Source organism: Stegostoma tigrinum, chromosome 9 (genome assembly GCF_030684315.1).
Source record: "Stegostoma tigrinum isolate sSteTig4 chromosome 9, sSteTig4.hap1, whole genome shotgun sequence".
NCBI classification, from domain to species: Eukaryota; Metazoa; Chordata; class Chondrichthyes; order Orectolobiformes; family Stegostomatidae; genus Stegostoma; species Stegostoma tigrinum.
The window spans coordinates 71,064,564-71,091,837 of NC_081362.1; the positions used below are offsets into that span (position 1 = coordinate 71,064,564).

At 37.7% G+C, this 27,274-nt stretch overlaps 1 protein-coding gene across 1 annotated transcript; it reads right to left on the minus strand.

The window, feature by feature from the left end:
• Nucleotides 1–359: 359 nt before the first annotated feature.
• On the minus strand, nt 360–24,332 carry slc3a1 (solute carrier family 3 member 1). Its single transcript, XM_048535575.2, has 10 exons — nt 23,803–24,332; nt 16,856–17,035; nt 11,699–11,853; nt 8,617–8,742; nt 7,334–7,453; nt 5,273–5,397; nt 3,845–4,046; nt 2,185–2,367; nt 1,283–1,405; nt 360–1,000 (listed from the first exon to the last, which is right to left on the minus strand). The coding sequence occupies exons 1-10, from the start codon at nt 24,260–24,262 to the stop codon at nt 560–562; spliced, it is 2,115 nt and encodes a 704-aa protein (XP_048391532.1). The 5' UTR covers nt 24,263–24,332; the 3' UTR covers nt 360–559.
• Between the last annotated feature and the right edge of the window lie 2,942 nt (nt 24,333–27,274).

Below are 27,274 nucleotides of genomic sequence, written 5' to 3' on the forward strand. Positions count from 1 at the left end.
ACACACCAATCTCCACAACCCCTTTTTGTATCCACCTATCATCAAGCCAATTGGAGTCCAAGTTACTGTGGGAGCATGCACCTTTACATAGATGTTACAGTCTGGAGCTTTAAATAGTAATCCTGAGAAGTTCAATTTTTTTTCTATCACATGGCCGACAAGGAATCCCACATGCTATTACCATCTGAAGTGGCATATGTTGAAAGGTTTTGCAGAATAATACTCAGCCTGTTTGGCCACATTATGAACAGACTTCTTTTGACCGTCAAGACCTAGAGTGGGGTTTGAACACAGAACTTTTCACTCAGAGGCAGGTACCCTACTCATGACATCACAACCTCCATGGAGAAATGAAAACATTTTATGAAATGATGAAAAATATTTAATGTTGCATGCAGAAAGTAAACAGTAGTTTTATTGATGTGCAGTTTTCTCACAGATCAATGGTTAAGGTCTTATTATTTCATTAAGCAGTTGTTTGTTCTTTTGTGCACTACATTAATTGAATATATATTGATTAGTACATTTTTGGAACATCTTTTAAATTTGTTTTAATACTTCAACAATTCTTATAAAGTATGTCAAATGTATTCAAATAACATGCTTTCTGTGAAATATAGCACCTGTCTTTGAATTCTGCCTTAGTGTGAACTGGATTGCTTGTTTTGTATTCCAGTACAAGTCCTTCACCAGAACTAGTTATTACTGAAGCTGTTTGAACTTTATTTCCAATTTTATTAATGTCAGTACTGAGTCTCACATTTGCTTCCTTGGGAAGATGTGAAACTTTGCTAGCCAGATTTACTTCTGAAGCATTACCGAAATTTAGTACAATCAAAAAGACTGAATTCAAACCGTCGAGTTCTCTCACATATGCAAATATGTCTGTATCATTCCATATGTAACACATCCATCCTCTATGAATGGACAATGCACTCTGGCGAAGCAAGCTCAGTTCACGGAACAAGATCAAGGTAGAGTTTTGTTGATCCTTTTCAACCTGTCAAGATATTACACAGAAAATGATGAATGTCAGGAACATAAATCAGTAAAATTAAAAATACACACAAGTTGCAAGTCCCAAAAAAAACCAAATAGGTTTAAAATATCCAGATAAAGAATGAATTATTGTTTAAGTTGCTCTTTTCCCCTATTCTGATTATTGATCTAAACCTGAACCTTTACATGTAAATTGTTAAAACTTCACAAATACAAGTTTAGCTTTTTGTAACTACCCGATCTGTTTTTGTACAAATAATTCTGAAAATTCTCTCTCACTTACTTCAACATTTACTGTAACATAATTTGGGTTGACATGAAGCCAGGTTTTGTTTGCTGTACTGAAGCCAGCATTGTCACTGCTATCCCATTGCATGGGTGAGCGCTGTGGATCTCGATTTGCTGTCTGCAACAAAATTAGAAGAAACTTAAATCATTTGAAAAAGTTATTCAACTTTTTAAAATTTCTTCTGTAAAAATATTTATGCATAGAGTTTTCATATTACATAATGAATGTAAAACAAATTAAATAATAAATGTGTTATTTGCCTATACATTTCCTATATATTTGCTGTTTGAGCCTATAGAATGGTAAAATGTTTTTCATGCTCATATGAGGAATACTGTTAGTGACAATTTTCAGATAGTCTAAAAACTGGAAAAGCTTAGTGCAATATGAATTTAAATGCAAATATTGGATGTAATTTTAGATTTTAATCATTGCTGCAACTTAAAATCAACAAGCTGATCATAGGCCTGCCAAGTAAATTACATAATTTTGGTGTGTCCTATCAATGTCAGAATATGTTAATACACCCAATATCTCCGTTTTTTTTAAAGCTAAGTTCGTCCGTGCCACTAATTTTTAGAGAGTGCTATATTGGGGCTATTTGTAGCTAGCCACAGGTTTTAGCTTGGCATGGGGACAGATTGAGCAACCCCTTGTATCATCAGTGTTGCTTATTTTTCTGCCAAGCCTCATAAACACTGATATGATGGACAGATGTTTGAGAGATGGGTACAAAGAAATGAATAGAGACTACCCAAAGTTATTTCATGTAGACCTGGAAATCATCAAGTATGTAATTTTATTTCGGCAATCTTAAACCAGACGTGAGCCCAGATTCCAGGTGTGGATTGTCAGCTTCCAGAAGTTCTAAAAACTTAATGTAATGAAATACTTACTGGATCAAATTTCCCAAAAGGATCTTGAATCTCATCTTCAGATACAATAATATTCTCCATTCCTAATTCTTCTCCGTAGTAAATAGTAGGAGTTCCAGGAAGAGTCAGCAGAAGCATATTAATGACCTTAACATACATAGCACCAACACGAGATGCAATGCGAAAATTGTCATGATTTCCTACCTAAAAGGTAAGAAAATGGGCACACATAGCAACTAATTATGTTACAATTAATAATTTTTAACCCACTGGATATTGCAATCCAATGTTATGTTAAAAAAGTTACTTTTGCACATATTGTTACAAAGCTGAGGTTGACCCCCTCTGAGAACTAAAACCAAAACACCCAAAGAGGAGCACCTTGCCCTATAATCTGTAAAAGGAGTGTGAAAAGTGGTGTAACCTGCCTTTCATTAACTTCTAGTGGTTAAATAAAATAAGTTCCTGACACTCACTTTAAAATCAACAAGTAACATTTTATTTATCTGACTCTAACAGTAAACAAGCTAACTATTAACAAACCAAATAAATCCCTCTAATTACTAACTATTCCAGAATAACGCAAGATTCTAATGGTATGCTGTTGGAATATATACATGTTCCACTTACGTAAAATGAAAATAGAATTTAGTCTCTCAAAATTACAGCCAGGTTATGTGTCTTCCAGAATGTTCTGTGCCTTCTCTGACAATTCTTCTGTCAGGAATGCCATCTCTGTTGATTCTTCCGTCAGAAATATTAACTATTTGTGCTGTGGTGCTGTTGTTATTCACATGGTGCTTTCTCTAAGAAATAGAGGAGGCTGTGAGACACAGCGATTCTCTCAAGAGCTGACTGCTGTCAGCTCTGGTAGATGGCAGTTAGCTCTCTGGGTTTTGTCTAACTGCCTCCTTTTATAACCCTTGATAACATTTGTTACAATAGGATTGGTCTTTTGTTGTCAAAAAACATCAGATTTAAATTTAATTGGTTTTTGGTATCTAAGTGCCTGCTTCAAATTGATTGGCTAAATTCAAAACTTGTCTTGATAAAAACTGTTGCTTGGCCTGCTAACTTTACAGTCTTTTGATACAATTGTTTCAATTTGGATGTTCTCTGTGTATTTGCGAACTTTCAAGCTGCTGCTCACAGGCATCTATTTTAAATCTCTAAGCAGAGAAAAAACACATCATCTTTTTAAAGAGATTATGCAACACTTTCCCCCTAGCATTTTACAAACATCAAATTCTAACTTCCTGCCTTCCAATTCAAAAGTACTATTCCCAACTTCACAACAATATACTTTGCAATATATGCATTCCCATACACACGTTACCTAGATTTGTTTGATTTAACCTTATTTGCTTCAAAATAAGTTTTGAATTTCCCTAACAAGTCAGCTTTGCAGCTTATTACAAATGATTGCTAAAAGGGATTATCTCTACTGCAGGTTTCTGTTCCCTGCAACATAGGACAAAATTACATAACTCTTTTCACTGGATTTAGGAGCAAAAGAGAATTTTGGATTTAAATTTAGTCTGCTGGGCTATCAAAATTCCACAAGTTCGGAGTATATTTAAATTGAACAAGATAACGACTAAGTTGAATATACTCACAGTAATTGTGAAATTTAAGGTCATATTCATTAGCCATTTGCTATAAAGCTTAAGTAAATACATACCACCCAGTTTGGCCATTTTCCTGCAGGCATGTTGCGCATCCAATAATCTACAATTTTAAATACTCCATTTCCTGACATCTCTTTATAGAGATCAATAAGATAGAAGTTAAAGGGAAAGTTAGTTTCTTGTTGTATAGGTGTTCCATAGTACATCATAGTCTTATAAATCTCTTCATTGTCATAGGATTCAGTCATTAGAAATCTGCAAAGATAAAATGGTTAAGAATCTATTCTATAGTCTGATAAACAATCAATAAATGGGTTTTAATCATGATATAGTAGTGTAATCTATATGTTGCAAATAAGTTCAAAATTTTGGATGTGTAAGGATAAGAATTGCTTTGGTTGGTCTGTGTCAGTAATTATTATTTTCTGAAGATGAGGAAGTAAACATGTCACAACCAGCGAGCTGAAATACAATAAAAAGGAATGTTTCAGTGTTTAGAAGAACCTGCATATTTGGCAGGTGTAGATGTATTCCAGGACCTAGGAAATTAAGGCTTATATCAAGGATTGATTTTCTTTGCTGAATACAAGAAAATTATAATAAGTCAAACACGATGAACAGCACAAAAACAAATGCTGTGGCGAGATGTGTTCCTGATTTCACATTTGATAGTACAAAAACAATGATAACAGACGCTTGTAGGTAGATAAATATGCCTGACACTTCTATCTGAATTGCATTTCAGAAGCTGCAAAGTACGTTAGATTTTCTTGCTTTTTTCTAAGACATCATTGAAGAAAGCAAAGGGGTTAATTTCAACCCACATAAAGGGAAATACACCAGCTGAAGGGAAGTGAGAACTGTTGGATTGAGCTAAAATGTCTTTTTAGCAGTGTTTCTCGAGCCAGGAGTAGGATGAGTACTCCCAGGCAATTGGCATACTTTAATATTTTCACAGATGCAGCCAGCCCGGCTGACCTTGTCCAACACCTTTAAATTTATTGGTAAGAACCCTCCCTCTGAAATTAACATATAACTGTAAAGCTGAATAGATAATATTCTTGATCATTGGTATTTATATGATACAAAGGTACCTAGCATTGCAAGAAGAGGATTTAATTTATTGGTCTTGCTTCAGCACAAAGTTTAAATGGCCTTTGGTCAATTAGGATAGCACCCTGAACTCTGAGTCACAAAATTATGGATTCAAGTCCTATTGAAGCAGTTAAGGTCATAATCAAGACTGACAGTGCAGTGCAGCACTGAGGAAATGTTGAACTGTTGAAGTGTTATCCTCCCTATTCCCTCAATTCACATTGATGTGAATTAGTGAAGATCAAAGAAAGGAATTTTGTCAGACTTGCCAAAGTTACACCAGCAGCTGTAGGCAATGTAGTTAATTGTATTTAAACAACTTCTGAGGTGTCTTGAGGATTTCTTAGAGGATGGTGGAAAATATTTGAACACAGTATTTTCCTTACCTGTATCTGCCAGGTTCTTTACTAAACTCTTCCAAAATGTGTTTCCAGCCACGGACAATATCATGCATGCCTACTTGTGTAGCTGTGTAATCATGGTAGAGCTCATCATATGATGTAATAGTATTCTTGAAGAATAAATAAAGAAAATCTAATTAGTACAACTAATGAGTGCTTGATATTGACCAATAATATCAAAAGATTCATAATTGTGGAGAGCATTACCCCTGAGACTGAAAATGTCCTCATCTGACTGTCATACGCTTTGGAAAATAATACAGCCAGAACAGAGACAGGTGCTTACCAAATATCAGTATTCATATACCCTTCCAGATGCCTTTTAAATGTTGTTAATTGTACCAGCCTCACCATGTCCTCTGGCAGCTCATCCATACATGTACCACCCTCTGCGTGATAAAGTTGCCCCTTAGGTCCCTTTTAAATTTTTCTCTGTTGCTTCATTACAGGAAAGATGTGGAAGCATTGGAAAAGATGCAGAGGAGATTTACCAGGATGTTGCCTGCATTGGAGGAAAGGTCTTAACGAGGAAAAGTTGAAAGAGCTAGGGCTTTTCTCTTTAGAACAACGAAGGATGAGAGGTGACTTGATAGAGTTGTACAAAATGATCAGAGGTATAGGTAGAGTGGACAGCCAGAGACTTTTTTCCTAGCGTGAAGGTAGCTATTACAAGGGGGCATCGTTTTAAAGTGAGTGGAGGTAGATAAAGGAGAGCTGTCAGAGGTAGGTAGTTTACTCCGAGAGTGGTAGGGGCGTGGAACGCATTGCTGGTGAGGGTAGTGGAGTCAGCCTCATTAGGGGCATTTAAGCAGCTATTAGATAGGCACATGGATGATTGTATAAGGTAGGGGTGGTTTGATAGGTTTAGGGTAAAGGTTCGGCACAACGCCATGGACCAAAGGGCCTGTTCTGTGCTGTACAGTTCTATGTTCTGTGTTCTAACTGCTAAGCATGATATCTTGAATCTGAAGTTGGGGAAAGGTGATTTGTGTAACCCTTCTTCCTTCTCCATGCTGTCCTTACAGTTGTTATATTGTGTGTCCTATCTGCTTTTTCCTCATCATCCTTTAACTAGAAATGCCCAACTTGAAGGCAAAGATGTATTGCTGAAATACATTTGCTAGTTGTTGACATTACAGTCCTGATAGCTGCTATATTTTCAAACTGTTCAGGCATGTTGTGACTCTTCTGTGGCAGTTGAGTCTCTAACCTGGATCTTGTGGCCCAAAGATGGGGCCCCTGAACTGCAACACAAGAGGCCTTCATAAATTTAAATTTTGCCCACTGCTATGGTGAGATTTTAAATCAAGTTCCCAGAACATTAGCCTCAGTCTGCAAATTACTTGACTAGGGACATTACCATTACACCACTGTTGCCACACATAAAAGTCATTTTTAGTCAAAATGTTCAGGCATGGTATGAAAAACCTCTGGCACCAGTGGGACTTGAGCCAAGAGTCTCTGGGTTAGTTGTAGGGATACTTCCACTGCTCCATGAGAGCATTAGCTGCAATATTAATTGTATCAATTGAGGTTAAGTGAATACAAGTGGACAACAATGTTTGGATAGTTAACCTTATTGTATATAAAGAGATACTTAATGACAGACAGGTTCACTTTTATCAACAGATATGTATCGGTTAATGTCTCACTGCGAATAAAGCTATTTTGAGTAAAGATTGGCTTTGGTTTATTTATTTATCAAAAACTATCTGGAACGTAGCTCTCTTGCAGCTCTCACAAGTTAAAAAACTGCAAATGCTGCAGCAAATAACAGATGACAACCCTTTGCATATAATTGAAAATTGTAATTATCTGAACATGACCCATGGATCCTTCCATCCAGAACTGACCCTTTTTTTAAGTTTGATTAAGTTCTCAATTTTGGCAACATTTCTGAACATTTTAAATTATAGAATGTAATACCTACATTTAATGTTTGTCATCTTTCCATCATTACCAGAACTGAATGAGTCCTCCAATTCACGTACAATAAAAAGCACCGAAGGAGATTACTAATTTTACGTAAGAAGTCATGTTGCTCACCGGGTTCTGTGTTAAGTTGACTTGAGGTTCATTTCTTAAGCTTTCAGCTTCTAGAAGATACTTGACTGCATCCACTCTGAAACCATCAACACCCTTCTTCAGCCAAAATCGTAATACATTCTTGAAAAAAATAGAAAAAATCAAATTAACATACACATGTATCACATTTTTAATGAAAATCCGAAATTAAAATATGCAAATTCCACGCAACAGCAAATACAGTACTGTGAGTTACATAGCTATAACTAAACCAAGAGGGCAACAGTTGATTACAGCAAAGCTGAGCTAAAGAGTTTATCATGTGAAAAAGTACGTGTTTAAATATCTCTCCAATGCTTGAACGTATAAAAACAGGACTAACACTCTAGAACAATAATGAGTAAGCACTATTAGAGGGGACTTTGTTTAGATGAGATTTTAGGCAAGGCTCCTTCTGCCTGTTAAGGATGATATAAAAGATCTGAATGACACCATTTTATACAAGGTCAGAAGAAATATATCCAGTGCCTTGGACATTCATGAGACAGCATCAAAAAAGCAGACTATCTAGTCATATTATGTTGTAATATTTCAATTGCATGTTCATAAAAACTGTTGGCAAAGATTATAGATTTTAATCTGTGCTGCCAATTCAATCAAAATGGCAGAAATATTGTGTGCACTCATGATATCCCGTTTGGAATCCAAGCTCATAGCTCCAAAATGTCTCTTTCAATGATTTCTAAATAAGTTTAAATCTACAAAGTAACATAGCAATGGTTCATTTGGTAACTTCCTTGTTCAGTCTGGGAGTGAGGCACTCAGACAAAGTCGTTCCCAGATCCAATGTTCATGACTTACAAGTATGAGGCATTGTCATGTAATTTAGATATAGTTTATGAACTTAGTTATGGAGGAAAATTAGGCATGCAAAAATGTAAACAAGTTGTGACACAATTGACCCTTACTCCACAATCCATTCCTATATGTCAGAATACACTTTGACTATTAGCTATGAATGAAAATCCATGTAGACAGTAGCCATGGATAACAGCATATCTTGCAGCTGTGTAATTTTGATTATTCATTTGGATTGTATTTTGTTAAAAGCAAGACTTAATGCCGATTTCTGTCACATCTACACCGGTGTCTTTTTCTAATGCAGGGAGGAGGATACAATGTGTTAGCATACATTTTTTATACTGATATTAAAATAATGAAGAAACCTTAAATTTGTGCTGATAATTTATGTGGCTAACAACGAAATTTGAGTTAAACCATGAGACAAACCAAAAGCTACCTACTTTCATTTCTTCTTGTACATCAACATTTCTATAATTCAAATCTGGTTGTTCCTTCAAGAACTGATGTAAGTAACATTGTCCTCGAACCTCATCAAACTGCCAGGCAGAGTATCCAAATAAACTAACCTGAAAAAATAGACAGTTACTTATGTCCTGGCTGGAATGTCAATTGTAGACTGACACATGATAATTCATTGCAACGTTATTTAAAGAATTAGGTCACTCGGCCCAACCAGTCTGTATTAATGATTGCTTTAAACTCAGGCAATAGTTCAAATACCATTTGTCTGTTTCATTTCAATAAGCTTTCACCTCTTTCCTTTAACTAATCATCAACTATACCATACTTAAAAGTTGGGCATTGGACTGAATTTTCATCACAAAGCAGGAGTCAGGAACCATGTCTGTTTTTGTGTGAGAAATCCACCTCTGATAAGAAAATAATTAAGATTCATATTTTTGGGTGTGAGCTCTAAATTGATGTGGTATGGGTTTTCTGATCACCAGTGCTAAGAAGGGTGGTTATGGGTGGTCAGGTGAAAAGTAGGTGTCCTTTTGACACTCAGCATCAAAGGTAAATGGGTGTTAGTTGACCAAGGGAGAGATCTGATTATTACAATGAAGTTTTACAATTTATTACAGAGAATTGAGATGTCTCTGGCATCAGGGACGGGGAAGATCACATTCGTGGAGAGGCGGAAGGTCTGTAAGAGTCAAGATATTTTGAATTTTTTTGGGACTGTAGACTGAGATGGACTATTTTTACTGGAATGCCAAGAAAGGGTTTTGTAACATAGAAATCAAGTGTTGCATATTCATAGAATCATAAGATTGGTGCAGCGTGCAAGTAGGCCATTTGGCCCATCAGGTTCACACTGATCCTCTGACAAGGATCCCGCCCAGACACACCCTCCTACCCTATCTCTATAACCCTGCATTTCCAATGGTTAATCCACCTCACCTACACATCCCTGGATACTATGGGCAATTTAGCATGATCAATCCATTTACACATCTTTAGACTGTGGAAGGAAACTGGACAACTCACAGGAAACCCAGAGAGGAGAAGAATGCGCAAACTCCATGAAGACGGTCACCCAAGGGTAGTAGCAAACCTGCTTGTCTGGCACTGTAAGGCAGCAGTGCTAACCAAAGTGCCACTGTACCTTGTTGGCAGTTCAGTACAATGTTGTATTTTGGAAGCAGTAAAAGGAAGAATTTGAGAAAGAATGGCACAAAGAATCCTTCAATTTAAGGAAATTGTGTCTAGCAACAGTTGGCTAACTTGCCAAAAGCAGCAGGAATCTCTGTCTGCCTCTCTATCTCTCTCAGAAAAGGCAGAAAAACCGGGAAAGTAAGATCATCTCATCAACCATCAAATTGGAAGACAACCATTACAGAACACAGTGTTTCACCAACGTGAAAAAAAATTCACACATTGTGATCTGGACTTTTGAAGTTCAGAACTTTTTTCACTCTGATTTTCCATCCTAGCATGAGTGTTACACTGTTTATCTTAATCGTGATTGAGTGTATTAGTTTTAGGGTTTTGAAGGATATAGTTTAAGTTGCATAGACTACAAATCCTTCCTTTTCACTGCTCTTGTTAAAAATTGTGTTACAATAAAGTGTTGTATTTTCTGTTCCTGAAGAAGCCTGCTATGATTTGTTTTCTGAGTAGCAGTCAATCAGGCAATTGGTCATTTTGGTGGTCACTTTGAAATTTTATACATTTTACATTTTGTGATAGCTTGCAGAATAGTAGAGCATGATTGTTGGTGTACTCCTCCAGGCCAAGTTCTAACGAGTACACTTAAAGGAGAGGACTCCACAAGACTAGTTTGCCATGCAGCAGTGCACCTCTCTTCAGTTTTATACCCCTCTGCTTCCAATTCCACCTCACTTACCTCGTACTCCAGTTCCTCTCCCAATGAGTTGCCTCCTACCAGGGCCTCATCAAGGTCCACAGTTTTCTGCAGGGCCATATTATGTAGAACACAACAGGCCACTAATCACTGAAATTGTATTGTAAGGGTCCTTGGTGGGGGGGGGGGGGGGACATCACGGGACTAGTTTAGCACAAAAATTGCATTTCTAAAAGCCTGAAGCTTGCATTATTTTCCTGCTGAGCAGGCTATATTATTAGTACCACTTCATTCCCTCTGTCTGGTGCTCCCTTAGAAGGATCAGTAGGCATTTCTTCAAAGATTTGTCCATTGAACCATGGGGGTCAGAATGAAAATCTGAGACAGCGTCATTTGACAAAGGATGTAAGAACCATGACAGTGCCCAAAAAAGCAAGTGCACAAGTCCTAAAAGAATTTAACAGTCATTGCAAGGGTTTGGTAACCACTGCCATGATGTGTGAGGTCTTTGGTGATGAGGGCACAGATTTGTATTAGCCATCTGTCAATAGAGTCAGAGACTCTTATGATACTGGTTCACCTTAGTCCTTAAGCAGCCTCATCTTCGCTGCTGTATCCTACGTTGAGACTATGGCCTTCTTTGTCTTCCTACTACTTTGTTCATATTTACATGCCCTCATACTAGACAATAACCCAGGCAGTGAATCTTTGCTGCACTTTTTATTTGCCTCATTGCTCTTGCTGCTTTGTGAAGTTCAGATATATAAGCCAAACTCCAACTGTGGTCTTACAATCACTTTATATATAAATTCATCACCAAGCCTCAATTTTTACACTTCACAACTCTCGCCAGAAAATCTAGTATTTGAATAATTCTTTATGGCAACAACACAATGAAGTGTTGTTTTTAATGTTTGTGAAACTGAACCTCAAAGTTTCTGTTCCACATCAGAAAGTTTGTTTCCATTCAAAGTGCAATTATATTTTCAAAAGGATTTCTGAATGTAACAACAGCGATAACTTAATAAATGAACTGGTTACCGTTGGCAATAAAATCATAAAACTCGAACTTATTCTCACTATTTTTCCAGTGAATACTACTGGTCTACAGGAAAAAAAATAGGAGATAAGAACATTGGTAATCAAACAGAACTAACATGTCTTGCTTTATTAAGGAGTTAGAAATTATACATAAGTAAGTTAATTGACATTATTACCCAGTTGTTGGGGTTGGTGGTTTTGTTCAGTTCATGTTTACAGTCGACCCAGATATAGTAATCAGTATATTTTCCTGTTCGATTCCGGCTAAGCTGAAACCAGCGGTGTTTGTCACTAGTATGATTTGGAATGAAATCCATGATCAATTTCAAACCTTTTAAAAAGTATATAGAAAGCATTTCAATGAAGTTAATTCTTTCAAAATTAATCAAATTGGATGTTAGCATAATTATTTACCATGTAAAAACTAGAATGCAGGAAGACCACTTGGACTTGGTTCAGAACAAGATCTTTCAATGTCAATAGAATGATTTCCCTGCCTTCGCATACATTTTAAGATAGGAGGATTACATTTTGATAATGGATGCTAGTGAATTAGTTCTTCAAATACACACATTTGCAATTGGCGTTAGAGTTTTACTAATAGTTGGCTTCCTATGTATTCATAAAACATTACTTCCATTCGCAGAATGCTTTATTCACTTGAACCAGTGAATAATATCCAGCTCTGCAGTTAACCTAGGAATGTCCCTTTCCTAAACAAACATTGTGTCTAAATAAAGTATTTTGATTTGTTTAAGAGAATGTAAAACCCTGGTTATTACATATACAACACTAGTGGTGGAAATAACATGAGTTGTTAAGATAAGAGGAACAGTAGAATTGAAGACACTTACAGCATTCAGAACAGAGTGACTCTAGCACATCTTTGTATAATAAGGTAAAACAGATTCTGTTGTCCTGCTCATCACAGACTCCTCAAACAGAGGAGCTGACTTTCACTATTTATAGTAATTCAAATTAAAAATCTCTTTTAAATTTCCACTTAGGCTTCTCTGCTCTAGTAGAAGTAGTCTCCAGCTTTCTGTTATAGGTGGGAGTACAAAGTACGAAGCTGTATTAACACAATATTAAAGCAACCTGTCTTTGTCTTCTGTCTGACATAATGATGCCACTATCATAAATAACCTACGTGATGATATGGCATTATTCTCCATATCAACACAATAAATTGCATTTTAATCTGCTAATAACCCACAATAATATTTAAACAATTCACTGATTAAGTTCTTCATTAAAAACAACAATCTAACATAGGAACATTACAAATGACTCCAAATAATTGTATATGTAAAATTGTACCTAGATGTATAATTTAAAACATATTAATTTGTTGTTGTGTTTTGGTTTAAATTACATAATAACTAAATTGGAGAGGCAAAGCATTTCTAACTCCAGTCATAAACATTTCATTAATGGATATGTATACAGGCTGTCTCCAGGTTGCAAAGAGCAAAGAACAATACAGCACATAAACAGGCCCTTTGGCCCAGTAAGCCGCAATGACTCATGATGCTTTACTAAATCAAAAACTCTTTGCCTCTGTGCTGCCTGTAACTTTCTCATCCCTACCTATATATATCAGACAAGATGCCTCTTAAACATTGCTATTGTTTCCATTTGCACCCTATCCACTGGCAGTGCCTTCAGGACATTTTCCACCGTCTGTGTAAAATACTTCTCACATCTTCTTTAAACTTACCCCTTTTACCTTAAACATATGTCCACTGTTAATTGATGTCTCTACCTGGGAAAAGACTCCGAAAATTTGTTTTTTCCATGCCTGTAATACTTTTGTAAACTTCCACCAGGTCCCCCTCAACTTTCAATGTTCAAGTGAAAACAAATCAACTTGTTCAATCTCTGCTCATAGCTAACACCCTCTTAACCAGGTTACATCTTAGTAAGCCATTTCTGTACACTTTTTGAAGCCTCCACATCATTCTGATGATGTGACACCAGAACTGTACACAATATTCCAAAAGTGACTTAACTAAAGTTCTATAGCAACATGATTTGCCAATTTTTATGCTCCATGTCCCAACCAATGAAGGCAAGGATGCCATATGCCTTCTTGACCACATTATCCACATGTGCTGTCACTTTCAGGGAATTGTGAACCTGTACGCCTACATCCCTCTGTATGTTGATGCTACTAAGAGTTCTGTCATTTGCCATGAACATCTGTCCTGCATTACATCCTCCAATACACATCATCTTGCATTTATCCAGATTAAACTCCATCTGCCATTTTTCTACTCAAATCCCCAGCCCATCTATGTCCTGCTGTATCCTTTGGTAACATTTCTCGCTATCTGCAGCTCCCTCAGTCTTTGAGTCATTCACCAACTTACTAGCGAGTTTTGAGAAGATTTGTAGCTCAGGTTGAGGTTCTGGATGTGAGTTTGCTCGCTGAGCTGGAAGGTTTGTTTTCAGACGTTTCGTCACCATTTTAGGTAACATCATCAGTGAGCCTCCGACGAAGCACTGGTGTTATGTCCCACTTTCTATTTATCTGGTTAGGTTTCCTTGGGTTAGAAAGCGGGACATAACACCAGTGCTTCGTCGGAGGCTCACTGATGATGTTACCTAGAATGGAGACGAAACGTCTGAAAACGAACCTTCCAGCTCAGCGAGCAAACTCACATCCAGAACCAACTTACTAATTAGACCATCTGCATTCCTCTCCAAATTATGTGCATATATTACAAACAACAGAGGTCCCAGCACTGATCTTTGTGGAACATCATTGGTCACAGATCTCCAGCTCACTACTATTCTCTATCTTCTAGGCCTAAGCCAGTTGTGTATCCATCTTATCAGCTCACTGAATCCTATGTGTTACAACTTTTGTATTGGCCTGCTATAAGAGAGCTTGTCAAAGGTCTTACTAATGTCCGAATAGACACTATCTGAAATAAAGCTTTCACTAAAAGTATTGATTTAGGCTCTGTTTTAAAACATTTATCTTCTTGCATATTGCAAGTGAATATCTGACTTTGCATGTCAAGTGTAGCAAAGTTGAACTTGTCATTCAAAGCACTTTCCCAAACTCTTGTTAAGTTTGTATTATTACATAAAACATACAGCATATGAATAGACCAAACAGCACAACTGCTTAATGTTTCTTATGCTTCTCACAAGTATTCTCAAACATTACATCATCTAATCCTGTTGGCCTAACATTCTATTCCTTTGATGCTCATGTACTTATTAGCTTCCCTTTAAAGATATCAAGAAGGAGATTTCTCCATTTGGCATTTCCATTGTATTCAGCAATTTTTTTTCTAGCAGGGAAATTCTGTGTGTGAGAGGGTACTGTTCTGAGGTCCATTCACGAGTCAATTTGTACACAAGTTGGAACACAATGAAGGACAATATAAAGGAGCTGTTCATTGTTTGTGTCAGACCTTTAAATTTACATCCCATAAGAGATCACAGTCATAAGTACATGTTTTTATAAGTCAGACATTCATGAATCAGGGACCCCGAATAATTTTTTTTATTCTGATGTAAAAAGGTTACAATGACAAGTCCTTCTGTCACTTACATTTATGGTTTGCATACTCTGTGGTTCATATATTATGGACTTGCCTCCTATCTTGACTTTGTGCGATAGCTAGTTGGAAGTTCATTTCATATCTCTCCTGATTTTTATTTGCATTGACTTCATTGAATCACAGACATTTAAAGCACAGAAGGAGGCTTTTTGGCCCAGTGTGTCCTTGCCAACTTTCAAGCAGATATTCAGCCCAATCCCAGTTTTCAGTTCAGCCTGTAAACTTGTAGGTTAAAGCACTTCAAGTGCTACCACCTGTTTTTTGTTTGGCTGTGAGTTCCAGTTCCACACCATCTTCCAAATGAAAAAAATCCCCTTAAATCCTCTCTAAACTTTTTTCTTCATATCCCACATCCAGGGTTATGAACTCCTCAAGCAAGCAGAATAGAGTGATTCAATTGATACAGTGCTAGATTTTATGTGTTCCTGCCAAGTGTATTTTCAGAAGGGTGTGAACAAAAAATAGGATGGAGGTACCCGGTCCACATCTTCCAATCCATTCCCTGTCAAACTCAATAATATGAGGTGGAATGACAGACACCAAAATTGGCAGTTCATCCATATTTAACTAGATAATTAAGGGTTACCTAAGCTTAACTGACTCCAATATTGTCCCACCATACTGTAACGCAGTTGGCTTGGAAGCAGTTGGCAGTCCATTTCTTTTTAAAGGGTGGGAATGAGCAGGGGTACTTTCTTTGGAGAGCTCCTTGTGCTCATCAGGGACACATTCTTCTCCATCTGAAGAAAGCACTACCGCACACCACTTCACTCCTCTTTGTTGAATTTTAAAATCTCCTAACCCCCCTTCAGCCTGGACTTGCTTGTAGTCCTTTCAAAGTTCACTCGGCACTGCTGATTCTAATGGAATTGCCTGCTAATAAGATTGGTCAGTAGCAGCAGAAGATGGTACTTCCACTAGCTGCAAAATCACATTCTGTACGAATTTAGCTTGCCCACCCTGAGTCATGGCTGCAGGTGCCCAGCTACTAATCAGTCTATCACCTGGTAGCCAGTTTCTTTATAGAGTGGGAATCTACTAGCCCCTCCGTGAAACTCTGCTCTTCGTCTGCCCATCATAATTTTATGTACTCATTAAGGTTTCTTTTAACAAACTGGGAAAGATTTCAACTAAGCCTGGGATTTATCCACTTTCAAAGATGTTAAACCCTCAAATAATTTCTCTCACACAATGTTAATTTTATCTAATATTGTATTTCATGATCGTCCTTCATCATTGTAATGTCTATACCATTTCCCTCTTGCATGATAACAGGCACAAAGGCACGTTAATATCTATACCAAAGTCCACCACCTCCACAAATAATTACCTTTATACCTAATAGGCCATGACTTTTCAGAGTGGGGTTTGCAACCCCAGACAGGGGTCGCAAGTTGAAAGTTTGGGATTATGAATTTCAAGACAACATTAGTTGCTATGGAGCTATTAATACTTATAATTCAACTGGTCCATTGCTCTTTTTAAACTAATTATTCTTTTAACATTTTGAGAAAAGCAAACATACCAATCCATACTACCATAACATTAAAAACTTAAACCAAAGAATGGACTCCACACATAACCCCATTTAGACGGACATGACCAATGCTTTCCCTGCTATGTGGAGAACAATTTACAGTGAGATCATAGGAGACTTGTCATTTGTGTTTTGCAATCTATAGAAATTAGTCAAACTGGTATTACAACATAAAAGCAACCAAAAAATAAACCTCAACCATTTCAATGTGATCCCACCTCTGTCATGGAGAGCTTCTAACAGGTTGTCAAACTCTTCCATTGTTCCAAAAATTGGATCGATTTCTTCAAAATCTTCCACATCATACCCAAAATCTTTCATTGGAGACTTGTACACTGGATTTAACCAGATAGCTTGAATGTTTAAATAAACAAAGTAATCCAATTTTTCTTTAATGCCTGATGGGAACAAATGAAATATATTTTAATATGCTTCTTTCTTTTACATTAGATGCAGAATTAAGATTAAAACTCACAAAAATGTAATTATGATAATACTTATATCAGTTATTAGTGAAAAAAGACACATTTGTTGAAGAGGTAGTTGATGCTGGAGAATCTGAGATAACAAGGTGTAGAGCTGGCTGAACACAGCAGGCCAAGCAGAATCAGAGGCGCAGGAAAGCTCACTTTTCAGCTAGATAGCCCCTTCTTCAGAATTAGGGGAGGGGAAGAGGATTCTGAAATAAATAGGGAGGAAGGGGGAGGCAGATAGAAAATGGATAAAGGAGAAGATAGGTGGAGAGGAGGCAGACAGGTCAAAGAGGTGGGGTTGGAGCCAGTAAAGGTGAGTTAGAGAGGAAATAGGTAGGTCCAGGGAGATGGACAGGTCAAGGAGATGGGAAGAGGCTAATAGGGAGGAGTTAGGGTGGGACTTGAGATGGGAGGAATGGTTAGGGAGGCGGGGACGAGCTGGGCAGGTTTTGGGATGCAATTGGGGGAGGGGAGATTTTGAAGCTTGTGAAGTCCACATTGATATCATTGGACTGCAGGGTTCCCAAACGAAATGAGATGTTGTTCATGCAACCTTCGGGTGGCATCGTTGTGGCACTGCAGGAGGCCCAGAATGGACATGTCATTCAAGGAGTGGGAGCGGGAGTTGAAATGGTTTGTGACGAGGAGGTGCAGTTGTTTTTGGTGAACCGATCATAGGTGTTCTGCAAAGCGGTCTCCAAGCCTTTGTTTGGTTTCCCCAATGTAGAGTAGACCACATCAGGAACAGGGGATACTGTATACCACATTGGCAGATGTGTAGATGAACATCTGTTTGATGTGAAAGGCCATCTTAGGGCCTGTTGATGAGAAAGGTCTTCTTAGGGTTTGGGATGGGGATGAGAAGGGAGGTGTAGGGGCAGGTGTAGCACTTCCTGCAGTTGCATGGAAAAGTGCCGGGGTGGTGGGGCTGGTGGGGAGTGTGGAGAGGACAAGGGAGTCATGAAAACAATGGTCCCTCCAGAAAGCAGATATAGGGGGTGGGGGAAAAATGCCTTTGGTAGTGGGGTCGGATTGCAGATGGTGGAAGTGTCGGAGAATGATGCGTTGGATCCAGAGATTGGTGGGGTGGTACGTGAGGATGAGGGAGATTCTTATCCAAGATAACAAAGTGTGAAGCTGGATGAACACAGCAGGCCAAGCAGCATCTCAGCAGCACCTCTGATGAAGGGTCTAGGCAATTGCATCCCAAAACCTGCCCAGCTCGTCCCCGCCTCCCAGTTTCTGCATTCACTCATTACTCTTTTCTTTAATGTTAATATTTCTTCCTGTAAGCTTTAAACAAGCCTTAGCTCACTCGCTCCTTAACACGTTATTTAATCTTCTCAAAACTCGCTAACATGTTATTTAAACTCACGTCTTTAAATACATGTCTTCAAAAGCTTCTGTTTCTCAAGCTTTTCACTTGACCAACTCAGTTTTCTCCCTAGTCCTGCCCTGACTGTTCTGAGGACTGCTAAACCAATAGTAACTCTGTTTCTATACTCTCATTTCTCTGAATGAACTTAGCTTTCTAAATGAACTTGTTTCTATTTCTGTCTCCCTGCACCATTAGACACCTTTTGAAAGGATCTAGCACATTGCTGAAGTTTGGAACAAATCTTTGATAAAGTTAATGTATACTTAATTCCTACAAATTTTTTTGTTTTTTCTTAGGTATGGAAAACTCCAAGATAATCCTTATTGCTGTTTTTCTAGTTACTACTTGGCATTGTCACAAGGTATGGCCCAAATAAAGATAACAAAGTATGAAGCTGGATGAACACAGCAGGCCAAGCATAATCTCAGGAGCACAAAAGCTGACGTTTCGGGCCTAGACCCTTCATCAGAGGTGCTCCTGAGATGCTGCTTGGCCTGCTGTGTTCATCCAGCTTCACACTTTGTTATCTTGGATTCTCCAGGATCTGCAGTTCCCATTATCTCTGTGGCTCAAATAAGCCACTTTTGCTTTGGCAAATTTACTTATGGCTTAATTTATGACCGAAATAACTTTCTGTAACTGATAAACAATTTGTTTGAGTATTGGAAATGCTTCCAGGTTCGGCTGAACACAACCAAATCACTAATATATGCAATAGAATTGAATAAGGTTTTGATGACCTTGTTGGTTTATCTTTGAAAAGTCATTGGTGCATTTTTCATTCCAAACAATGTGACTTGACATTGGTAAAGTTCATCCAGGATTGTAACAACTGGTATTTCTTTGGCTGTGTCATCAAAGGTACTTGTCAATGTCCCTGTGTTTGTCAAATTTTCTTGATGCAATCTTCCAGTTGTGGAATCAGACATGAATCTGCCTTTGTTACCATGCTGACTTTATAATAATCTCTATACAAGTATTGTGATCCATCATATTTAGACACTACAACAATAGGTGGCCTCCTGCTCCTGCGACTTGGTTTAATAATATCATTGTGCATTTTAAACTTGATCTCTTCCCTCATTCAGCCCAACATCCATTGACTGAGTCTGAAAGGAAGTTGTTTCATGATTGACACATGCCCTACATGAACATAATTTATGGCCAAAAATGTTTTCCTTTGCTTACTTACACAAGTCAATTTATGAGTCTTTGATAGGTTTTGTATCTCAATACTTTTTTTGAAAGATTGCATAATATTCCATTTAATTTGTCAAGCACCTCCATTATCCTAGCTAGTTACTGGAGAGTGAACTGTAGAATTTTCAGTTTCTGATTTACTTTCAAACCATTCTGATGCTTTTATTTCATAGTGAAACAGTTTGGCAAGGGACTTGGCAAATTCAGGAGCACAAAGTCTTCAGATGAAGCTGCCAATGTGCTTTTTAAAAAAGAACATAAACGTATATCACATGAAAGCAAAAAACAACAAAAAACACATTTTATTACACAAGAAATATTTGAAGTGGTCTCACTACAAATATCAGAAAGAAAGATTCAACTCTCTTTATCCCTTCTGGACACCCTATCCTTCATCCTGTAAAGGGTCATACTGTTTCTATGTTAAAGCTCCTTGTCAGGTAGCACAATTATAACCAGTTTCAGCATACATTACTTATTCTTTTCTTTAATGTTAATATGTTTTCCTATAAGCCTTAAACTAGCTGCAGCCTTAGCTTACTTGCTTCTTAACATGTGTTATTTAAACAAATGCCTTCAACGGCCTTCTGTTTCTCAAGCTTTTCGCTTCAGCAATTCAGATTTTTCCCTTGTCCTGTCCTGACTGTTCCAAGGACTGCTAAACTAACAGTACCTCTGTTTCTATACTCCTTTATTTCTGTGAATGAACTTGCCTTTCTAAATGATCTTGTTTCTTTTTCTGTCTGCCTACATCATTGGATACCTTTTTATTAGCCACAGCCCAATTTTCTTTCTCTCTTCCACTCTTTTCCTTGATGCACTAAAGTATCAGCGGGCACCACAGTGGGTCAGTGGGGAGCACTGCCGCATCACAACACTAGCGACCCAAGTGTGATTCCAGCCTTGGACGACTGTCTGTGTGGAGTTTGCACATTTGCAAAGTATCTCCGTGCGTTTCTGCTGGGGGCTCCATTTCCCTCCCACAGTACAAAGATGTGCCATTACGTAGATTGGCCATGCCAAATTGCCCATAGCGTCCAGGAATGGGCAGGATATGTGGATTAGCCATGGTAAATGATGGTTGTGGGGTTAGGTTAAGGAGCTAGGTCTGGGCAGGATGCTCCTTGGAAGGTTGGTGTTGCCTCGATGGACTGAATGTCTTCTTTCCACACAATGGGGATTCTCTGATTCTCTTCACTTCAAAGGTTTTAAAGATTGCATCTAAATGCATGCAAATGAAACTAATCTCCAGAAACTCTGTATCATTCACAGGACAGCTCTAAAATGAAACTCAAAACCATGTTTTCCCCTCCACACAATATAGAAACACAAATCAAGCTTGAAACTAAAACATCATTCTTCCATTTTCAAACTCAAGTTCCTACTATGAAAGTTCATCAGAACGTACATTGATAACGAGCTGAGAACACAAACAATGTGGGAAAACCTGACCAACACCTAAGCGGATGCCTTCCTATTTTTGTGCCCATCTCCACACTTTATTCAATAAAAAGAACACCCCTCTCTTCACGTCCACAGTTAGATTTGCTTTCTTTGCTAAATGTATAATGCTGTAACTAAACATTTATGACATATGGAACTGACATCATTGAATGGAATGATTCTGCATCTAGACTTAAAATGTAGAATTACTCCCCTCAATGAGGAAACTTTGAAAACACAACTACTGTTGATTCATTGAAGTATTAAATACAACCCTATTGTGTGTAACAGTTACGGGACGAAATAGTCATTCTACTGGTGTAGTGTCTTTCAAGATGAATAATCTCCTAAGAAGTGAGACAAAAGCTGGTTCAAAGAGAGGAAAGAGAGTAGGAGTAAAGGTAAGATTATCACAGTTGGCAAGATACAGCAATGTCTGGTAGGTTACATCTATGACTGCTTCTATTCACCCCGTATATTTTTTAAAAACGGGATGGAATAGAATAGCATTAAGCTTTCAGGAGGTCGTAAAATACATGAACAGTTCTGAAGACTAACAAATCTGTAACAGGGTATTGATAAGGTTGTGGAAGAAACCAGAAAAAAATTAAGATGATGAGTGGATCCCATTGATTTTTCTTTGTTAACATGATTGCTTTTCTCATCTAAAAAGGCTAGGTGCATCATAAAGTGTCAAACATCAACCCAGGATATGTAATGAACATACCACTCTTTCTCAAAGACAGGCTTTTGAACATGGACAAGCTACATGGTGTGGAAGCCATTTTGTTTTGTACTTTATAAATTCGGTAAGAAGCCACTGAGGCACCGGGTTCTATCAGAAAGCCTCAAAACTCACCATGGTTTGCGTGTTGAATGAATGTCCTGAGGAAGTAATGGATGTGGGCATAGTTACAATGTTTAAAAGACATTTGGATAAACACTTGAATAGGAAAGGTTTGGAGGGATATGGGCCAGGAGCAGGCAGGTTGAACTAGTTGACTTTGGGATTATGTTTGTCATGGACTGGTTGGGCCAAAGGATCTATTTCTGTGCTGCATGACTCTATGACTATGTTAACTAAGCACATTAGATAAATAAACGCCAATACCTTTGGAATTAGATACAGAAACACCCCACTAACTTGTTCTAAACTTTATTCTACCTGAGAACCAATCTTCTGGATATCCTACTACCAGAAGCCTTGCAGCTAACTGAAAATTATTTTTTATACAGGCATTCAATTCAATGAAAGCATCAACTCATCTACCTAGCTACAGGCCTGCCACAAAAAGGCTGGTTATTCTTGAAACATTCCAGTCCTTCTGGTGTAGGTTTACTAGGCATACAGGAAAAAGACAACAGCATCTCACGAGTGTTTCACCACCACATCTGTCATCCCCTGTTATTGTCTTCATTGTTCACTCAAGTTTCTTCATATAGTTAAGTTAAATAGCTACTAATGGTTAACTTTGCATTTGTGGCACAAAAAAAAGTGCCAGTGAAATAAACTATAGCTTTATGGCTATTATTTATACAGCTGAACGTTAAAGCCTCTACCCTATGCAAAAAGGGTAATAGGATACCAAAAATCACAGGGAAAAACTAACTATACTCCTTACTTTGATAATGCTGCTGGTGCCAGTGTCCTGTGATTCACAACTTAGGGAGTCTGGATAACCTCTGAAGCAAAAGAAAGGAGTATCAATGATATTCCAACCAGAATGTTCCAACATGATTAGCATATGAATGCAATTTGTGAGTACCAGTATGGCATGAAGCTGATTTGCAATCCTTTGTGGTGAAGACCAGAACTGGCATTCAGGAATGGTACTTAAAGAGGCAAACAGCTGTACGGAAAATTAATCAGTGTGTTTGCTGATGCTTAAATTCTGTGGAAGCCTTTGATCCTGGATTGCGATTACAATGCTGAGGGTTTTCTTTCTGGCAATTATGAACATAATTCAATCTTTGCCTTGAGGAGGGTTGAGTAATAAGAGGAAGAATGGAATTCATTCTATGAACTTAATTGTTGAGTTTTGGATAGGGTCAGGACAAACTGGTCTAGGCACTAGCATGCAAAATATGGGCACTGCTTCAGCAGCTATTGTAGGAGCAGGCTTGCCACCATCTTAATGCAACGCTTCATACGACCAGAGCTGATGTAGACCATTCAGCCCTTGACACATTCAGTAATACCATGGCTAAATTTTTCATGTTTCAAATTCCACATTCCCAACAATACCTTTGATTCAGTTACTTAATATACATCTATCTGCCCCTGCCTTAAAAATTTAAAGATCCTGTTTTCAACGGCTTCTAAGACAAAGTTCCAAAGTTGCACAAGAGTAACTTCTGTTTTTTTTTCAAACAGTGCTTCCTAGTACTGGATTCACCCACAAAACAAAACATTTTTTCTTGTCCACCTTTCAGGTCAAGACTATTCAGCATCTTATACACTTCAATCACATCATCACCTCACTCTTCTAAACTCAAATGGAAACAAATCTAGTCTGTCCTACCTTTCTTCACAAATCAATCCATTCATTCCAGGTATCAATCCAGTAATTCTCACTGAACCACCTCTGATGCATTTATATTCTTTCTTAAATAAAGAGACCAAAACTGTACACTATATCTGCTGTTTTTCTTCTAAATTATTGTTACTTACCATTCAGATCTCCAATACCATTTCCATCAGAGTCTTTGAAGGATCTTGGGTAGATCTGGTAGATTGGGCTGGCTTGCCACCAATCCAAGCATTTGGGCGACAGGGCAATGATGGTGATAGTGCAGGCTACCAGAGCAAGTGTGGCTGCCAGGATGAGCCAGAAAATAATTTCTCTTGGCAGCCTGTAACGTAATTGATTTGAATAGCACATTAAGACCTCTTTTGGCATTCCTGCATAGGGTTCAGCTTCATCATACATGTTCAGTTGGTCTTCATTGTCACAATGTATATTCACAGTATTATCAGGTTCCTTTTTTGGTTTACTGCCTTTACTGACTTCACTTATTCTGCAAGATCTTCTTTCTTGGCTTTCATCTTCTTCAAAAGCTTGGTTGGTATTACCTTTTTTCTCTCTTGGATCCGTATTCTCAAGATTGGTTTGATTTGTGTCAAAAGACATCTTAAATGCCTTGCTTTTTAATGTTAATCCACTTTTTATTTGTGTAGCTACAACTCTGAACTGGTTGTTGAAAGTATTGTATTTTATATGGTCTCATCTGGCACCTTTGGACTTCAGACTCTTAACAGCACATAACAGGTGATAGTATAAGCCGGCCAAAAATCATTAATTATGTGAAAACGATATGTTTTGGCCAAGCATATGAATACTATTCTCCATTTCGCAATACAGTTGAAAACTTAAAATTTCAGAACAATCCATATATGATTCTAGTTCTTTTTATAGAAACGCAAACATGTTTTAAAACTAAATTTCTTTCTAAGGCTAAAAAAGCTTTAGGTGCACTTAATTGTACATAATTTACTTTCTTAATCTGCTCTGTTTTAATCATGAGTGACGCTTCTAAATGTCATTTATATTATAAGTTTAAAATTCTGTCAAAGTCAATACCAAACTGGCAATATAACATTTTTGACCTTGGAAGTTCAAAGTACAATCATAGTATTACCAACTTCCTCTTTTGGTTTAGTGCTGGATTCCCTACAATCTCATCTATAAAGATTGTACAGTCCACCTTACCTCGCAACTGGTATGACTTCTAGTAATAAGATAAACACAAACTGTGCTGAAAATCCAAGTAAAGCCAGCAAAAATCCATGGCCAATGGACAAATTAAGCCATTGAACCATTCCTGCTTCTCTCTGGACAATTGGTGATTTCTGCATCACCTCTTTGTACATTGTTCTATGCCACTAAATAATTCAGGTATTTAGAAGAAAAATATATTTTGCAAGATTTCCAACAGTATGCACAAGGAGCAATGAACAAGAACAATGTACTGTTTGTAGGACAATGTAGAAAAAAACTTATTATTATATGCTGGTGCATATGCATGTCATTTTAAAATCTTTGTGAAATAATTTGTATTTCCCTTGGTTACTGCACTAACAGAGTGGCCAGTGAATCTATAGAGGAGTGACTTGCACTAAAAGTACCAAAATCTGTAACCAGATGGTGCAGGAATGGTGGGGATGGGTGAGGGGTGCAATTAGACAGCAAACTTTCATATGTTCATTTTGTTCAATACTTTTCTACTTCCTTATCTTGTATTCATGCTTCGTTCAAACTATCATGTTAGTAATTGGGGCAATTTTAACAACTGCTGAAGTGGAAATTATATTATCAGAACCACTCATGTCAGCAGTTCTGCAATATAAAGAGGCTATAAATTTTCTGCTTGACATGTGAGATACTGAACAGAAATTAAGGTACAACTGCCTGGTTACCAAGAGCTAAAGAAATAACAAACAACAAATTTGTCTTAAAATATACATATACACCAACAAAATATTATAGAAATGTTTTAAATATCCTTAAACAGCCTGAAAGTCAAGAAGTAAACAATGAATTCTGCATTATTTTGGGAAATTAAAGTATTTATGACTCATGAAAGATGAAATTTGATAGCCCCTGGAAGCAGGCAATTAAATTGCTTCCATTCGAAGCATAGCAGGTAAAGTACAAACCTTGTGTTTCTTGTTATTTTAATTAATTTCAGCATTCAGTTAGTGTTAATCATACTGTTCATTGCTTGAGTCTATAAGAGAGCCAACATAGTGAGTGGCTAATACCAATTATATCTAGCCGGCATCTCTTTAAGAGGGAATGCAGGTGCTGGCAGTCATGCATAACAGTGACGCTGATCTGTGAAACATTGAACAATGTCATGGCAAAGAAACAACAGGTTTCAGATTTTTCAGATGCTGTATTCGAGGCATTGTTTGAGGAGGTAAGAAGACAAAAGATATCATGCATCAGGGCCACATGTGTGGAAGCCAGTGGGAACCAATCTTCATGGTGGTCATTGCCAGGAGTCAAACCTTTTGGACCTTGATGCTGTTATCCATCCTCAAATGCTCCTTTTTTAACAAACCATACTACAAACATCAAACTCTACTCAATTCTCTACACCTCTATTAGTCACAAACAAACCATAATAATCTGAACACACACACAACACAGATAAGTTGCAACGCACCTTCATGTATTTGCCATTACTGCAAGTGTCACACTTCATCTCATAGCTGTATACTCGGCCAGCAACACATTTAAGATGGCTACGTCAGCTAGAGTGATCAGATTTACTGACGCACTTCCCTCTGTCTGGTGGGATAAGGTGGTGCTCAACTACACGTAACTGTTAACTGGGAAGAGACTCCCATAAAGGACACAGTACTTCTCATAGTGGAATCAATGTTGTTGAACTCATGGCCAGTGGAGAGGGTGAAACCATTAGGGATGACATCATCCATACAGCTAGTCCCTTTTTTCATATTCCACTTTGCTAGATTCCACCTTTCGTTTGGTTTAGAAGTTGAACATAGTATAAGTATGCATGTCTTACTTTCCTTCCTGTCATAACTTTAACCTGTGCCCTTTGCCTTTCAAACAGTAAAGAAGTACAACCTTGCCAGGAACAGAGGAAGATAGTGATGAGGATACACCATCATTCAATTTCACACTCACAGCTATCAACTCAGAAATTAGAGGTGGAATCTGTATTAGGTGAGACTCTGGTCATGAGTGGCCTACTGTTAGGGAAGAGGGATAACAATGGTATAGATGCCAATTTCCTTGGTAGAGAAAGTTGCTGGTGAGTTTTGTTGCAGAGAATTTAGATGAGCTCAGATGTCCTATCCTATAGAAAGAAGCTGATGAATATGAACAACTTGCACAATGTCTGATACATTGAGGAACCTAACTGAAAGCCTTAGCTAATATCAAGAAAATAGAAGATGTTCAACAACTTCACAATTGCCTTACACAGAATTTGGATTCCATAATTTGCACCATAGATTGTCAGTCAATTCCATTGACTATTTCATGGTTAATGTCCTGCCTCACCTCAGGTTCCTAAGGGAATGCCTCACTGAACATAACTATTGTTAGTGCCCATTTTCATTTCTTGGCTCTTATTCTTCACCTCCTTTCTTCCATTGTTTAAGTTCTTTG